Source organism: Pleurodeles waltl, chromosome 9 (assembly GCF_031143425.1).
Source record: "Pleurodeles waltl isolate 20211129_DDA chromosome 9, aPleWal1.hap1.20221129, whole genome shotgun sequence".
Lineage (NCBI taxonomy): Eukaryota > Metazoa > Chordata > Amphibia > Caudata > Salamandridae > Pleurodeles > Pleurodeles waltl.
In genome coordinates this window covers 705,312,376-705,327,556 of record NC_090448.1, presented here as the reverse complement: position 1 = coordinate 705,327,556, position 15,181 = coordinate 705,312,376, and the positions used below count along the sequence as shown (strand labels likewise).

Genomic DNA, 15,181 nt, shown 5'->3' with positions numbered 1-15,181 from the left:
TGCCGTCTGCCTGTTGGCGGTGACCGCCGCGCTGTTTGTCTGTCCCGCCGTGGCGGTCGGAGTGTTAAAGTGGCGGGCTGTGTTGGCGGTTCCCGCCAGGGTCAGAATTCCATTTTTTGGACCGCCAGCCTGTTGGCGGTTTTGTCGCCGCTTTAACACCGACCGCCAGGGTTGGAATGACCCCCTTAATGCCTACCAATTTGGATAACATGCGACTCCTACACCTTGTAGCCCTCATTGTCTGATGTAACATTTCCTGTATTTTGACCTTCACACATATGATTCATTGTCTCTGCATATTATTCGTGAGGTATGAAGCGTTCCGGCTCCTTAGGTAGGGATAAATAGCACTTTACAAGAAATTAAATAAGAAATGATGTAGTAAGTGCTACAGAAATGGTACGAGTGTAGTAACTCCTGCAAACATGAGAATCTGACATTCTTACAGTGCATGGCTATCTCTGACACACAGGAGTTAAACTAAGTTGAAATATCCCTTCAAATCATAGTCTGTCTCTTAAGTGCTTGTAGTGTGACATCAAGTTCTCCATGGAATTTACATCAAGGTGTTAGGCTTTGGATAGAACCCAGCAAGGAGAGGGCTTGAACAAAAAAGGGATGATGGCCCTTCAAATAAGGTCTTTGTGTTGGGGCTCGCTCAAAGTGAAAATAAGAAAACCACCCTCATGCCTTGAAGGTGTCTTCTCTGAATGCAAAGTAGACAAAGTGCAGGTGTTGTAAAACATGCCCTGGTGCCAAATTACGCAGAGACAATTTCAGCATATTTTACTGGGGCTGCTCTGATCCTGGATCTGGATCAATAACAGCTGCTGATCTAGCTCTATGCCTCTCATTTCCCATTGAGGATGAAGACAACACCACTGGGGTCCCGTGTCTCAGTCTGTCTGTTCATTCATTGTTGTCAATAATTCAGCTGTTGAGCAGCCTGCTGTTCTGCACTACCTCTGTGCTCTTCTCCCGTGTCTGATTCTTGAAAGATGTAGATGCAGCAGGAAATTCTTGCAGTCTTGCCTTATGGATACCCTGTGGTCAATAGGATCAGCATTCTATGTACTCATCAACTGTTGCAGGCTGTTGCAACCCCCCTTTTAGATACCTTCATATTTACAAAATGGTGTAATAATCTCTAATAATCTAAATAATCTGTTTATAAGGATCAGATGCCCTGTTCAGCTCTTGATAAAGTGCCACTAAAAGTATCACACCTAAGGCTTGAAATGACACACAAACTTTGCAAACTGGTAAGTGTCACACATTTAGACAACATTTGGCAGCTATGGAACACCGTAGAAACCCATTTCTTCCTCCACCTTCTCAACACAGCAAGCCAACTACAAATGATTCATTGGCCATGGCGATTTCCCTGGGGGTGGTACAAGTGTTTATTCCACTTACTTTGCCCAGGCTGCAGTAGGTGGAGTATACATATGCAAGATACACAGCCGGAACTAAATTCAGTATACTATTTTTGTGCTTCTAAATAGAGCTATATTGCACACATGCCATTAGACCAGATTCAGGTAGGAACCGCCCAATTTTTAAAGCAAAAAAGGGATTTAAAGTACCTGTCTCCCACCTAAAATTACCCCTTTTTCAATGTTAGGATGGTGACAATAAATTGACTGGATTTTTTTACACACTTTTTTATTTTTTTAAATGTTGGCATGTATGCTATTGCTCTAAAGAACCTTACCAGGAGCCTGGTAAACGTTTCATTCATAAACTTGCTGTCCCTTGAGTGTACTTCAGTCTCTGCTTTCCTGTATGCCCTTGGAGGATGCTCAAAAAGAATTGCTGCCGAGTAACAGATAGTTGGTGCTGCAATGCGTTCATCGGGTGGCGAGCAGCTCAGCAGGACAAACCATTTACAGCACCTGACTTTCCACCTTCCATCATCAGTTGAGCCTCCGTTCCTGCTTGCCATCACACCAGCCCAGGCACGACTAGTGCCTCTGCGACAAAACCTAACAGGTGAAAAGATTCCACCCTGAGCAGGAAGTGTAATGCTTCCGACGGCCAAGCAACCTTCTCTTCCTTCCACCCTCCCCACCTCCTTCCTTGTGCTTAAATTTAGCTGGTATTTGTAGGTGGGGCTCACCAGCACTCATTTGGGGGCCAAGATTTATTTTCTTCATCAGACTTTGATCCAGACCAAGAAAAAGAAAAGCGGAAAAGGAGGAAAGGAGAAGGGAGAGAAAGATGGAAGACCAGGGAGAAAGCAAGGTTGAACTAAAGCCTCTACAAATGCGATAAAGTGGAGTATATGGTGGTGGACACAAGACTGGACAGCCTTGGTATTTAGCATCCAACATTTCACTACCTCTGGGTGTGGACTGCTGAGAAAACTAGGATAAATCCACAACCAGAGGTATGGTGAATTCCCCAAGAACTAGGTGTTGGGTAAAACAGACCATGGAAGACTTGGGTCTGGTAGATATTTGGTGTAGTCGAGCCAACAGGTGCCCAAGATTTACTTTTCCTAATAAAAAGTATGGACATAGATCCAGGATTGATTTTATTTTGATTCACAATAGTCTTTGTGGGAAGGTGAAATGTGTGGCTTATGCACCGGAACATTTGTCTGAACACTTGGCAGTTAAAATTCATATGAGCTATGATATATCAACTAGTCCTCATAGGTGGCCTTTAAATCATGCCTTGTTGGCTGATGGAGGTACTATTGAAGGACTAAAACAAGGCTCTACATTTTTTTTTGCAACTAATTTTGGGTCCGCCTCTTTACAAGTTGTATGGGACACATACAAGGCATTTATCAGAGGAAGATGAGTTAGTATCTCCGCACATAAACTCAAAGAAGACAAAAGGCAAGTTTGATGTTTTGAGTCTGTGATTCAGGAATTGCAAATTAGGGGTGACATGGGATTGAATGTTCAGACAGGGAACGCATTGGATCATCAGCTGAAGGAAGCAAGAGCAGGTCTGTGGAACTTCTTAGAAGTGAAGATCAGGAAAAGATGGAAAACTAGTAGATTAGCACATTATGAGTATGGAAGGGCTGTGGCAAGTTAATAGCCTGTAAAACTAAAGTAGACCAAGCTAGGAATAGAATCAGTGCACTTCAAATGGAAGGTAACCCTAGTCGCTTCGTAGATGAACTAGAAATAGAACAGGCATTTGTTTCCTTTTTACAAAGCTATACACAGAGGAAACGGAGGCCACGGACGATCAGGTTAGAGATTACTTGAGTAGGACATTGCTGCCTGCCCTGGATGAGATAACAAGACAGGCTTTGGAGGCAAGAATAACTGTGGGGGAACTTCAGGAAGCATTAAAATCCTTGAAAGGGGGGAAATCCGCGGCCCTGATGGTCTACCTAATGAACTACATATGTTGGTTTCAAATGAGGTGGCCCATGTTATGCTGGAATTGATGAATGAAGTCTTTTTTGGTATTTCTCCAAGGTCATGGAATGAGGCTACGATTATGTTGATTTTGAAGCCGAATAAGGACCTGACACAGTGTGAATCTTATAGACCCATTTCTCTGCTTAATTCATTTTAATGAGAAGGTCAGCTGAGGTAGCTGATACACTGATACACTCTGATCAGAAGGGCTTTATAAGAGGTAGGCAATTGTTTGCATTGACTCATGAATTATTTGGTGCTACAGATTTTGCCAATTGAATGGTCATCCTCTTGCGATTCTTAATATAGATGCCGCCAAAGCTTTTGATTGGGTTAGTTGGCATTGTTTATCGAGAGTTATGGAAAAAAATGGCTTTGGCAGCCTTTTTATTAAGGCAATAGAGGAGTTATATAAGGATCTGGTAGCTAGGGTATTGGTGAATGGCAATCTATCAACTCAAGTTAAGATAGAGAGAGGTACCTGTCAGGGTTGCCCACTTTCTCCTCTTCTATTTAATTATATATTGAACCTTTGTCGAGGATGATTAGGTCCAATCAAAATATAATAAAGTTTCGCTTTAGAGCGTGGGAAAAAAGGTGGCATTATATGCAGACGATCTTATGATGTACACTAGTGATTTGATAGGTTAATTACCAAACATTTGGAGTGTTTTGGAGAAGTTTGGTCGGATGTCCAGGTATTTGGTCAATCAACAGAAGACAGAGATAATGTGCTGGAATGTTTGTTACAACTCTCCCCTTGTTAAAAAAGAGATCAGATACCTGGGAGTTCAGGTTACTGCAGATTTTGGGGAGGTGACCTGGAAACATTGTTTTAAACTGTGGCTATCTACAAAGAAGTTACTGAGATCACAGGCTGCGCTTCCACTGTCCTTGCTAGGCACATCCAATATTTTGAAAATGCTTATTTTACCGAAATTCACCTTTTTATTTAACACTATTCCACTAGAATTTAAAGCAATATGGTTCAGAAGGTTAGAGGGGGATTTAACTCTTTTTGAGTGGGCATCACGGGGAGTCTGTATTGCATGTAGGAAGTTGTCCAGGAAGAAGCATCAAGGGGGAATAGTTGCCCCGGACCTGTATGAATACTACATGGCATTCCACCTTAAGAATATAAGGAGGCTATTGAATGAGTGTTCTAGTTATACCCTGTACCACAAAGCAATGATTGACATCTTGAAGGCCGGAGACCACTTTCTATACAAATATGGCCACCGTAAATACTTTAAGAAGGTTAGATTAAGGTGTCTTAATGCAGCATGTAAGATACGGTTTGAGACGCAATTACTATTAGATATACCATACTATTATGATTTTGCACCGATATGGGACTCACCAGGCAGTCCAGAATGTTTGCAAGACGGTCTATTGCTTCCACTAAGGAGAAACAGGTTGTTTGTTGGGGGCAAATTCTGGTAAAGCAGCAATTGATACTGTTGGATAGGTTTGTTGAGTTAGTTGGAAACAATGTTTCCAAGTTCAAATATTATCAATTGGCAAGTTGGGCAAGTGTTCTTCCTAGATTAGAGCAAAGAGAGGACATTTGGGAGGAGAAATTGTGTTCTACTCATGGTATGGTAAGGAAATTGCCCTCTGGTATTGGATGTTGACAGAAGACCCCTGTTTACTTCCAGCAAAGAAATGGAGTAAGAAATTAATCTCGCCAGACTTTGGCAAACTCTGGCATATTTCATTTACTACCCTTTGGGATATAGTTAAACCTGCCCTTCTGAAAAAGAATCATCTTTTTACTTTGTACAGATTATACTGGTCCCCGGAGAGATTAAACGCTCTTGGAAAGGGAATGAAATGCTATCCAGGGTGCAACGAAGAAAGGGTCAATGACATCCATATGTTCTTGAATTGCCGGAAGCTTGATCGATACTGGATGGAAATAGGGCAAGTGATTAGAGGTGTGGTGAGCCCAGATGTCAACATAGCACATTCACTAGTAATATTTGGAATTAGTTTAAGGGAGGATTGCTTGTCAAATTTGGATAAAGAACAGAGGCACATGATACTTGTGCTAATTATTTTGGCACGACGTGTGTTTTGCCTAAAATGGACGCTTCCCCAGGCTCCGGTCGCCCAGGATTGGGTCGTATCTATTAATAAAGTGTGTAATTTGGAAAAAAGGTGGCCTTCAGAGTAAGCAGAATAGATTTTGGGCATTATGGAGGGAAAGGGCAGCTGATCTAAGTTAAATGCGGAACAGATGACCATGATAGAGAGTCCGAGAATTATATGCCTTGACTGTTCTTCGGTTGCAATAACCTGTGGGGTAAAGGGGTGTCGCTGTCTCTTTGGAGAAGAGACTCTTGGTAGAGCGGGGCCTAAACCACAAGGCTGATAGACGGCTGGATGAGGCCCATGAGTGTTGGTTCGCCCTCTTGGCGCTTTAATTCGAATATTTTGGTGGCCTGGCCCGAGTGGTTATGAGGACACAAAAAAAAATATATGCAATATCTGTCAGAACTTGTGATTCACGGCTACACTTGTGTTGTATAATATATACATATGAAATCCTCAGAACTGCGAATGAAAGAAAAAGGCATTAACGCAGCGATAAAAATGTACACAATTAAAAATTAAAACAAAACTAATGGGTGCCATGCGAATTTTGGTGGCGAATACATCTCTTCTGAGTCGCATGTCTGAAACTGAACGAAAGTGCATTGTTAAACAGAACACTTATGAGCTTTCCCAGTTGTAACTCGAGTCTTTATATTTCTCTGCAGGTGGCTTCCAGAGTCTGGGCGGTGGCTGATTGTGAATAATAAAACTGAAATCGCGTTAAAGCACCTGAACAGAGTGTGTAATTTCAACAAGAAAAAGGAAGAAAGACAACTGGTGTCTCTAGAGGTGCGTTCCAGCAGTACATTTCATGCAAGCTTCTGAAGGAGTGGGACGTCAGAGGAGAGACAGAGGAGGTTTCTCCCAGAAACCTTGACCCCAGCATAGAATCCCACCCTTTAATTCCAGATTTTTAAAATAGAGAAAACCGGCAGGACATACCACCAGGGGTTGACTCAGGAGCAGGGACCAAGGTACAGGGAAACGTGATAGAGGGTGCGGCAAATAGAATGAGTCTATGAATTAAAATTAATACAGTTAATGTGACAACTGTAAGGATTTTCCGTATAAAGTGAGAGTAGAAAAAAAAGGTCGCCTTGGCTCTTTCACCGACATGGATGTGGGTTAGGAGAGCAAGCTTTACCAGTATGTCTGGCTCCGGTAAAGTATAATACTTCTAAACATGAACTAAGGAGTAAATAGTGATGGCGCAAATCTGGATGTGTTATCAATATCCCTGAGTACACGTTTGGGCATGTATTAAGGAGTTACGACTGTTAGTGCAAATATGAACAGGAACGCAGGATTATTGAGTGATAATCCAACACTGTGTATGCACTAATGATGATTGGTACAAATATAAACATGCTGCTGAGATTAATGAGTAATCGCACAAATCTGAAGATACACAAGGGATTAATTCATGATGGACAAAATCCGAGCATGCATAAAGGTGCTGTTGTAACCATTCTTGACATAATGTCTCGCACTCCTGCGTAATGCTTTCACTGACATGATAGGGGTAGTTCTTGACATGGTATAGGCAGTCTTACTACAGTGGCAGCCATCCTTGGCCTAATGTGGGAGAGATATATTTCAATGGTACCCAGCTGTGGTATAATGAGGTCTAATGCTTTCTGTGAAATAATATTACCAATTCCAGGCATTTTTAGAGTCCTTGCTGACTGAGTTCTCAGGCTGTAAGAGGTGTGCCTCCATCTAGGCATTCCTCAACCGTTGATGGACTCACCCAATCATACAGGCAGGAACCCATCCACGCCCTTAATTATTCAACCAATGCATTATTTTGCCATTTATACAGCCATTTATCTAAGTATGCATATGCTCATTTACATATTAATTATCCGTGATCTCAGTCCTTCACTTTTTCAACCTAACATGCGCCCAGCAGTTAACTCATTCTCATACCCACCCACTCACCCTTTCGGAAAACCAAACAATTAAGCTGGACAACCAATTGTGAAACAACCAGGCCTATTGGCTTTTCCAACGCTTGTTCTGTGATGTCTTCATTTAAACAAAACGAAACGGCCATGCTTATGTGTCAGTTATAATGTGTCTGAACACACTTTTGGAAGACAAAGGATATATTGTCATACAAAAAGACAATAATAACAATTGCTGGCCCCTTACATGTCAGCCTCTGATTCCCAGCCATCCCTCCAACAGTGCAACCTACAGTTTGCCTCGTAAAAAATAAAACGTGTGATTTACCAGAAAATAAATGGAACGGATTTTAAGTGAATTCTCTGGCGAGTGCTATAAGGTGGCATAAAAAGCACTTCTTTCCTCAAGGTAAGAGTAAGCATAATGGTTTAGGACAGGAGTAAAAGATGGAAGTTGCTCCAGTTATTATGTTCTGTTTTTAATTTTCTTTTGACATGTTCCATCACTTTGGTGTCAGTGGTCCTTTAAGATACCACAGAGGGCCTTCATTTTTCGGCATTGACCGCCAACAGGCAGCTTAAATCCAAGCACCAGAGGATCTTCCATCACTTAGCGAATTGCATGAGAGCTGCCCCGACCTTTATTGGCTCTTTCTAAATCATCTCCTTGTTTTTCGTTATTCCACTTTCAGTGGGAGTAAGGAGTTTGCTGAAGACTGAGAGAGGTATATTGCGTGGAATATCAATTGATTCGCTCTTTTTCTACCCAGATGTTGCAGATGGAAACACAGGAAGTTAAACCTGCTTCAGATTCCAGGCTGAGCTTTGTACACCTCTTCCGCTCTCCTATCATGTGTAGGATGACCTGCTGCCTCACATTCGCCTGGTAAGCACCTGCTTCAATGGTACCCTACTGTAATACGCTCCTCTAGTCTCTTCTACTCAGTCCTCACTTCTCTACACTCACCTAATCTATCATAGTGTGCAATGCCCTAGTGTAACATAATTGTATCTATCCTTTTAAGTTGTAATCAAACCTTTCCTATTCTACCAGGTGCTGGCCTACTGTCTTGTACTGTAGTATAGGGTACTTTGGCCTTCTTTACCTTGTCCCCTGCACCACTTAATGGCTTGTCTTCTGGCCATCTTCAAGTGGAATTTTATATTCACTCTTATTGTTTTGCCATTCTAAACTGGCTGCAAAATTTATATTCAGACCAGTGGTGTAACAAATGCCCCCACAGCCCCCGCGATGCGGAGGGCCCTGTGCTCCAGAGGGCCCTCTCAGCACAGTACCCTGGCCTGAGAACTCCTGAGTGGGTCTGGAGGGGGGACCTCCAGATACTGTGCAGGGCCCCCCTCTCAAGTTTGGTTATGCCACTGATTCAGTTGTTGAATGTGCGGCATCACTAGGGAGTGAGTTCTGACCAGCTCATCTCCCCAGTGGTGCTGAGCAAACACGTAATGGTTTTTCCAGTGCTTGTTTTCATTGAAACACACTGTTATTTTCTGGTGGTTTCCAGCTCTGGTGAACCCACCAGCACAAAGGCATCTCTGTTTATGTAAAAAAAAAAAACATTAATGGAAGAGCTCAGGAGACTCAAGCAAGGGTGTCACTTAGGGGTGCCTTTTGTGACCCATGGCACTGCCTTTAAGGCTCCTGGCCTCATAGGTGAAAAATAAGGGGCAAGAACACATAGGCAGCTCCACATTCCTTAGTTTCTACCTGTTGTTCATGATACTAGTATTAAATGATATTCTAACTTTTGCCTGCCCATTCACCGGCTTTCTTTTGGCCGCCATGCCTCAAAATGTCTCAAAATACGCACCCTTGCATACATTTCAAGGGTGTGTGCATTCTTTGCAACATTGGTTTTGTACTGGAAGGGGTTCCTTCCCGTACAAAAACTATTCTTTTACCCTTTTCCCACTTTGTATGCACACTGTACAATGCAGCACACATGCAACGTTGGCAAAATGAGAAGAAATGAAAACATTTTTCTCATTACACCTGCCTCGGTGAGGTGTAACATTTTGGTTAAAATTCCTTTCTACCCATATTTGTAGATAGGATTTGTGTCAAAACCCATGGGTAGCTGCATACAAATGCCTATGCATCATCCATGGAATGCCCCTTTATGCAAAATCACTCAAATCAGTGCATTACACAACTTTGCTTTGCTTTGGGAAGCTATCTCATCAAAATTCCTGGTTTGCATTGGATACTAAATACCACCCTAGCACTTTGCACCAGGTGTGCATCACAGAAGTGACGCAAACCCAACACAAAACATCAGTAAACCTGAGTGTTATTAAGTAGGAGTAAGTAAAAATTAGATCAAGAGTGAATGCAAGTGAGTGAGTAAGAATGAATAAGAATAATTGTTAAGGGGGTGTAAAAGAGCATGACTGAGAATTAATGAGTATGATTGTGAGTCAATGTGAGTGTGACAGAGAAGGTGATGTGATGCTTGCTTGCCTTTTATGATGGTTTTATGTTTTAAGCTGATAGGAAGAGATCGTTACTTGAACTTACATTAGGCATGGAAGGCCAAGAAATATTTGAACATAATGGATGTATGTGTAGGAGGATGAAAAACAGGAGTTAGATGAGTTTGAACAGACCATCAAAAGATTAGAACAACATTTTGCAAGATACAAAATTTGGTGATGAAGAGACATACGTTCTTGTCTGAAGAACAGTCAAACAGAGACTGTTCAGATATATGTAGTATCACTGAGTGTTAGCTGTGAAATGAGAATTTGACAATTTCATAGATAAAATCATTAGAGACCAATTGGTAACCAGATATCATAACAAAAGTATACAAACGAGATCACTTACATGCAAGTACACAAAAGAGATTACTTACATTCAAGAAAGCATCTTTGGATGAGGCAAATGAGACTACTAATAAGATATGACTTGAAGAAATATGCTAAGTAATGGAACAAAAAAGTTGAAGAGCCATTGTGGGCTGTAAAATTCAATAAAAGTGAAGCCAGACAGTCACAGTAGAAGAAAATTTTGACTACAGATAACTGTTGTTTTAGCTATAAATCAAAGTTTTCTACAGCCTCATTTAAGCAGTGTCCAGCTAAAGGAAAAGAGTCTGCCAAATCTAGCATGTTGCAACATTTTGCTAGAGTATGCAAAATGAAGAACAACAGCGCCAGTGCAGTTCTGGAAGAGATGGAAGAGGGGTTAGCTAATATTTTAAACATTATTGTGTTGTGTCTGAAAGCACATGAGAAGGGTGCACCATTAACTTCAGATCCATGCCATTCCTAACTGCTTCAAGAACTAAAATTACTAATATTTCCAAGGGCATGCTGTATGGTTTTGGGACAAATCGGGATCTTAATCCTCCTGGCCTGAATGGAATTCAAATTATGCAGGCTTAATGCGCATAATTTTGGGAATTTCACATTACGTTTGTTAAAGAAATTCCCAAAATTACAGCAATATACCACTTTGCATAATTATGTGCCATTCGTGGGACAAACTTACCACAAAGGTAAGGAACACCTGAAAGAGAGCAGCTGTTGTTTGTGGTGTTTTTGTTGAAATGCATACTTGACCAAAAACACAGACGGATTTGCATTTCATGTAAATATATGTAATCCTGTATAATCTTGCATAATTAGGCAAAGCAAGTTATGCAAATTTCTCACACACCTTATATAAACCCCAGAGGATGCAATGGTGTAGGGATTGATTTGAAGCATTGCCTTGAAACTATTGTGGAATTCAAAGGATAAGCAGTTACAAGGAAGGTTAGGCTCAGGTGGAGGGCCATGATACATAAGCTGGCATCAGCAAAGAACTTTAGGAGTTATTTTAAAATTGAGCTGTGGTCAACAGGTGTAATGGATTAACAATTAAGTGAGTGCTGGGTTCAGTCTTGTAAGCATTTTGGACAAAACAAGGAAACCTTCTGAGGGTAGTTAGGGAAGTTCAGTGTTTTTGAAGACACCAATAAAGAGAAAAAGGGGAGTGTGTCTGTGAAAAACTTATCAAGGTGTGTACTCGACTACAAGAAGTGAATTGAATGAATTTCTGAAAACGTGTGCTGAGGGGGAATTGAATTTACAAATTCAATATTATGGGTACCTCCAATTGTGGTGGCACATATGAAAAACAGGGAACTCAGGATGTGAACTGACTTAAGAAGTCTCAACAGTAATTTTTGTTGGTAGTCACCCATCACCAAAAATAAATGAGATGTTAACATCATTAGCTGAGTGGATTCTCTCAGAATTAAACATGCGTTCTGCATAGCATCAGGTCATGCAGAGCAATGAAGAAGGCATTTAAGAATGTTTGTAACTCCTAATGTCGTGTATCAGTTTTACAGAATGCTATTTAGTTTAGCTTCTTCAGTAGCTATTTTCCAGTGTCTGATGGAAGAGGTGCTGCATGGTCTCCCTGGTGGTTTGGTATTGCAAGATGATATTTTAGTTTGTGGCAAGGGTGGTGGTGAACATGTGTAAAAGCTGGTTGCAGCTTCTTAAGCTCTTTTGAGGTTGAGATTGGATAAATGTGTGTTTAGGTTCAGGAATTGTATTATCTGGGGTGCATAGTTTATAGAAAAAGGATTTCTCCAAGGCAAGAATTGTTAAAAGCAATTGAGGAAGTGTCTTTCCTAAGGATCATGCAGTTGCTTGTATATATAGGAATGTGGGACTTTATTCCAAATGTATTGAAATCATTGCCACCATTTCCAAACCACTTCACTGTCTTTTAACAAAAAATGCTAAGTTGTCATGGGGTACAAGCAAACAAGTGCATTTGTTGAAATCAAAAAGAAACAAGTGTGCCCATATATTCCAGGGACAGAATTGTGCATCGCTGTTGATGCCAGTAATATTGGTGCAATTTTGTCCCATGGTAGAGGTAACTGGGACCATACTACTGCAATGAAGTCACAGACTTTGGCCAATTGAACATGCATATTCGGTTCCAGACTGCATATGGGAGTTGAACAACTTGAATCATTTGTGCGGGTGACCACATTTCCTATAAGAACTAGCCATACCCTTCTTCTGGCTATTTGAATTTGAACAATGTGAACACAATTAAGGCAACTGATAAATCAGTAAGATTGAATTCAAAGCTGTTAGAGCATCATTTTTATGATGAACATATTGCTGGTAGAAGGAACAACAAAACTGATTGTTTTGATTACCAAGTATCCAAGAGTGGCGGGGAGGAAAAATGTGATTCCACAGAGTTGGAGTGTCTTATGGCAAGTAGTTGTTGGTCGGGTAAAGAAAATTTTAGTGAACAGGAGTAAAGCAAGGTATTAGACTAGAACAGAGTTTTGATGAAAGTGATTGATTTGCTCAGCAAGGGACCCCCAAAATAAACAAGGCCTGCCATTGGAATTGGAATGATCATTGGCAGTGTCAACATTTCTATGACTTTTCTCAATTACGTATACTGCTTTTTGTGCTACATGTGCTAATCAATCAAAAGATAATGGGGGTCATTCTGACCCCGGCGGGCGGCGGGAGCCGCCCGCCTGGAGGGAACCGCCAGAAGACCGTACCGCGGTCAAAAGACTGGGGCGGTCATTCTGGGTTTCCCACTGGGCTGGCGGGCGACCGCCAAAAGGCCGCCCGCCAGCCCAGTGGGAAACAGCCCTCCATGAGGAGGCCGGCTCCGAATGGAGCCGGCGGAGTGGAGGTTGTGCGACGGGTGCAGTGGCACCCGTCGCGTATTTCAGTGTCTGCAATGCAGACACTGAAATTCAAAGTGGGGCCCTCTTACGGGGGCCCCTGCAGTGCCCATGCCATTGGCATGGGCACTGCAGGGGCCCCCAGGGGCCCCACGACACCCCTCACCGCCATCCTGTTCCTGGCGGGCGGAACCGCCAGGAACAGGATGGCGGTGAGAGGGTCGGAATCCCCCATGGCGGCGCAGCAAGCTGCGCCGCCATGGGGGATTCCCAGGGCAGCGGAAAACCGGCGGGAGACCGCCGGTTTTCCTCTTCTGACCGCGGCCGAACCGCCGCGGTCAGAATGCCCAAGGGAGCACCGCCAGCCTGTTGCCGGTGCTCCCGCGGTCCCCGGCCCTGGCGGTATTTACCGCCAGGGTCGGAATGACCCCCAAAGTGTTTGAATAATATAGAATCCGCATATAGTTTATACTATTTTTCATTTTGATGTGATAATCAAATCTGCTCAAATATATTCATACTATTTAATCTTTTCTGACTGTTTTAAATAATTGGCACTGTATTATAAGCAAAGTTTTATGGAAAGCTGATAACTGCATATCCTATTTGTTGTAATTATTTAATGAATGCAGTTTTGTGGTGTAGGAATAGTGAAAGGGTATTAGACCATTTTCTGTCAATTGTTTATTCTAGAAGATTCAACAACGACTAAATAATGTTACAAAAGATAAGCACAGGGTGTTAAAGTGGGAGAGATGAGCCTTTATGCCAGGCAACAAGGAGTCAGGCCATGCAGAATTACATAACCCACTTTCACTGAAGGCTGCCAGAAAATGTATTCAGCCTTGACGTGCTGAGCTATCAGCCCAGCTGGCCTCACACAGCTAGAACAACATAAGCTCTATTGTTAAACAGGTGTGTGGGTGTGAACATCTCTGAAACTCAAATTAAGCTTTCTATTCTTTTCTGTGTTAAACTTTGTTTATGGAATAGAATATAAGAACGAGGGAAGAGATGCTACAAAATCATAAAGCAAATATGATAGATTTTCTCTTGTTATTTACTCTTTTAGCCACCATTGCAGCTACCATTCTATTTTTCTTTATTATAGTTATAGTTCATAACAGTTCATATCATGTGCGCTAGGACAGATTCTGATTTTAAAAATTGCAGTCATTGTGGTTAAAAAAACCAGACCCCCAAACTCCCGATGAGGAGACCACCACGGTGCTAGGAGTCTTGCCACCAGCCCCATTACAAGTTTTCCACTTGGTTGACCGGCGCAAACCAAGGTTTCTGCCAGTCAGCCCAGTGGAAAACATGTGGTGGCATTGGACTCTGCTCTACATGGAGCCAAGTCCAATGTTGTCGCACGGGGGGCCTTGCTCAGCACCCTCGGACTGCGCACAGCAGACAGTGTGTGTTCCGAGGGTGCTGGGCAGGGGGGCCCCTGCACTGCCCATGTCATGGCCATGGCCAACACAGAGACCCCTTTACGGCCCGATGCACTTGTTCTTTGCCAGCCTTTTCATGGTGGTTGAACCGCCATGAAAAGCTGGCAGAGAACAGGGTTGCAGTCAGCACGGTATTACAACCACAACTTCTGTCATCTCGTCGGGATCAAAGATCCTGGCTGAGATGGCAATCTTTTGGAGGTCCGACTGCCAGGGTCGTAATGTGGCAGTCGGACCACCAAAACCGAAATGGTCCAACCACCACTGCGAGTCTGGCGGTCTTGAGATTGCCAGAGTCTGTAATAGAGCCCTAAATCTTGAAAATGTGTCCTTAATTTCCTACTATTCACACGTGTGGTTGTCCCTAATAAAAGGGGATTTGGAGTTCTGCTAATTATCCCTGTCTCATGGAACTGATCCATATCTAAAATACTCCTTGCCTAAATATTTCTAGTGGGTAGTGGAGTGGTTACAATCCAACTAATTTTCTGTCTCAGGTTAACACATTGACTGAGCCTTTGGGCCAGACTCTGTGTTCTAGAGTAACCTAGAAAACATATCCACATGTGGATTATTGTTTTATAATGATGCATTGATTCTGCCTTATTCTATTAGTAAAGCATTGGGCATGTAGGTCAGGCATCTAACAAAAAAAG

General features: G+C 42.3%; 1 protein-coding gene across 1 annotated transcript in view; it reads left to right on the top strand.

The window, feature by feature from the left end:
- Positions 1–15,181, top strand: part of LOC138259734 (solute carrier family 22 member 6-A-like) — a 596,554-nt gene that overhangs the window by 193,475 nt on the left and 387,898 nt on the right. The window contains exons 4-5 of the mRNA XM_069207627.1: positions 6,149–6,272; positions 8,161–8,276. Of these exons, the coding sequence (XP_069063728.1) occupies positions 6,149–6,272; positions 8,161–8,276 (240 nt within the window). The remainder of the gene's footprint in view (positions 1–6,148; positions 6,273–8,160; positions 8,277–15,181) is intronic.